We start from the raw sequence: 3,041 nt of genomic DNA, 5'->3' as shown, positions 1-3,041 counted from the left end.
CTGCGGGGTGCTCGCTGTGAGGGATGTGCTTCAGATAGGTTTCATAGGGGTCGGGGACGATTGTAGCACCGGGTTCCAACGTTGCACCTGAACACGAGAGCTGGTTGACGGCCGTGACCTCGTCGGCGCCGATTTCTACGATGTGGGCCGATGCGATGGGTTCCGTCGAGACTCGCTTAGGGGTGACGGCGTCGCGATACTTGTTTCGAACGTTGGGCGCGATCGAAAGCAACTCTTCTGGGGTCAGCATGACGAACTGCGACTTCATCGAACACTAGAAGATTTCTTCGGCGAGCTTTGGCTGGATAACGGGGACGATGGTCTTGTACGCTGGCTCCTTGCCCTTGTCGTTCGAGGGCTTTGGCGGAGTTGCGAAGTTTTGAACGTTCGGCGGGGTGTAGGTTGCGTCACGAGCGTTTGCGAAAGGGTGTACTGGTGGTGCTGGAGGAGCGGACATAGTAGTAGGTCGAGACGTGGATTGCGTAGGCGAGGAGGAAGACGGCGCGGGTGCTGCTGCTGGTATCGTCGGAGGCGGGGCCGTGCTTGTCGAAGTGCTCGGGGGTGCCGCCACTCCTTTTGATGTACCAGATCCCGAGGCTTCCGTGCTTCTCGTGACGACTGGCGTCGTGGGCTTCTTCCGCTGTAGAATCTTGATGCCGTCGAAGACCTCCCTTCGCTTCCGTAGCTGAAGGAGTTCTCGCTCGAGCGCCTCGATCCTACTGCTGGTGTTGAGCGTGAAGGTTTGCATAGTCGAGCGATCGTCAATCTCAAAGAGCATCGTCAGAGCGGTGGGCGCTGCGGGATTTCTTCTATGCCACTTGTAGATTCGATCTCGTATTGTGAGACCAGGGATAGTGCGGGGGCAAAAACTTCCGTTTGGAAGAACGATCTTGCCGTCGGTGTTCCGTTTACACTTGCCATCCCGAATGTTGATCTCCGCGAACTCACAGGTGCCTACCCTGCAGCCACGATTGCCGCAGTAGTGGCACGTCTGTTCAGCTCCGCTGTTCTCGTGGACGTGGACGGCAGCTTGTTGTCTTGGTGCGGGGGCGTGGTTGTGCGTAGCGTGCGTCGTCGGCTGAATGAGTGTTGCGATCGTCCTCGACAGGCTTTCGATGATCATTGAGATGTCTTCGGTTTTGATCATCCCGGAGGGCACCGTTGTCGAGGTGTTCGATGTCGAAGCAATAGCCTGGTTAGCCGCTGTCGTAGGTGTGCTCGATGTACCGTGTAAGATGAACGTAGCCGCCGCATGAATCTCTGCCATGGTGTATGGGTCATCGGCGTAGTGATCGGGATGCTTGAGATGCAGTTGGGTCTCGAGCCGTGTGAGCAATGCTGGCTGGAATCCTCGAAGAAATGCGCGACTTTGCTCGATAGTAGAGAGCCGGTGCTGTGCGATGAGATGTTTTGTAATGGCCATGAAGTCGCGGTAATAGCAGCCTAGGTCTGCCGCGTTGTGAATCCCGATACAAGCGCGTTCTCCGATGAGCTGGTCCATGTCCGCCAGCGACCACTTTCTTGTATCGTCGGCGCCAGGATAGAGTGCTTGTACGTCGGCTTTCCAGTCGTTGTAGCTCTTGGCTACGTCGATGAAGGACTCAATGGTTTCCCATAAGTCGGCGACGTCGATTGAAGGGTACCGAACGGCCCACTGTTTCTTGGCTGCTTCGTCGGTAATCTGACACCGGGTGAACAACACCTCGAGGTCCTGGAAGTAACGCCGAAGCGAACGGACTTCCGATGGGTCGAAGCTTGGTGCCGTCGAATGACCGCGCGGGGGCATCAACGGTGTGTTCGTGTTCTGACTCATGTTCGTGGTGTTAGTAGGAGCTGGGCTCGAAGAGGACGCGGTAGTAGTCGAAGGAATCGTAGGTGCGGGCGGTGCGGCGTTGGAGTTCGAAGCTGCGTTCGAAGGTGCTAATGGTGGCGGAGGTGCCAGGTCAGATGTAGGTATGACTGAAAGTCGCGAAGAGGATGCGATGGGCGGCTGAGCATGGGCGTGGAAAGAAGACGGAGTCGGAAGTACGATATTCGAAGTAGCTGGGATGGGATCCTCGGGTTCGGGCGAAGAACTGGATCGTTCGAAAAGATCAGGAGTCGAAATGTCGTAATCGGAAGTAGTGAGGCCTAGAAGCTCGGGGGACGAAGTGCGTTCTTCGGCGGTTGAAGGGATTGGTTCTTCGTCGAAGTCGTCCTGGAGTTCTTGGTCTATCTCGTCTTCTTCGTCGCAGTCGAAGTTACCGGGAATGGTTGGAAAGGGAGTCGATTGTGTTCTAGAGGAGCTGTCGAGGTTCTCGGCGGCGCTGCGGCTAGCAGCCTCACGCGCTTGCGAGTGGGTGACTACTGGAGACGTTTTCGGAAACCTGAAAGCGGCGAATTCTTGCCTAAGATCCCCTCGCGGTGGGCTCCAGAAATGCGACCTACAAAACCCTAACCCCTAACCTGGGTGCGACCTAAAGGGACTAGAGAGACGGATTATAGTCTAATGAGAGGGGAGTTAGCAGCAAGGTGTCCCGCGGTTCGAGTGAACACGAGAAATGCCTTCGGAAAAGGCTACGAACGCTAGGGAAGGTACGAGGTGGCTTCGACACGTTGTCGAAGCTACTCGGAGGCTGGGGGTGGTTAGTGGGGACGATCGAAGCTCAGCAGAGCTCTTCGATGTATCGTAGAAGGAAGGGACACGACTCGAAGGGGGGGACTTAGCTAGGACGCGGTTCGCAGTTTCTTCGACAATCATCGAAGTCGAAGGGTTCGTCGAGACTGTATTGACGAGTAAACGCAGTAGATGAGGTTTCGATGTTACGCAGTGAGAGACGAAGTGATGCAGTTGAAAGCTTAGACGCGGGGCGAACTCGACTTATGAGCTCTGAACTCGAGGGGGGGAACCGGATCTTGTTATTTTTGGAGAAGTACGACAGATTTTATACTACACAGGACGCTACGACTATCGAAAGTGGCACACTGGTACAAGGGGCTTTGCATTGTTCCTCAAGAAGCTGCCTCACCGAGGGGCACATACCAAGTCCATCGGTGGAGTG

The 3,041-nt window shown here is 55.7% G+C and overlaps 1 protein-coding gene across 1 annotated transcript; it reads right to left on the bottom strand.

Annotated features, from left to right (window-relative positions):
• Positions 1-274: 274 nt before the first annotated feature.
• On the bottom strand, positions 275-3,031 carry POSPLADRAFT_1063300 (hypothetical protein; the record flags this gene model as incomplete). The annotated part of the gene is made up of 2 exons (XM_024481637.1): positions 275-2,366; positions 3,009-3,031. 2 exons carry the CDS (start codon positions 3,029-3,031, stop codon positions 275-277), a joined length of 2,115 nt encoding a protein of 704 aa, XP_024332700.1.
• Between the last annotated feature and the right edge of the window lie 10 nt (positions 3,032-3,041).

Source organism: Postia placenta (assembly GCF_002117355.1).
Source record: "Postia placenta MAD-698-R-SB12 unplaced genomic scaffold POSPLAscaffold_190, whole genome shotgun sequence".
Lineage (NCBI taxonomy): Eukaryota > Fungi > Basidiomycota > Agaricomycetes > Polyporales > Adustoporiaceae > Rhodonia > Rhodonia placenta.
Note: the sequence above shows the minus strand (reverse complement) of the source record. Positions and strands in the feature narration are given on the sequence as shown.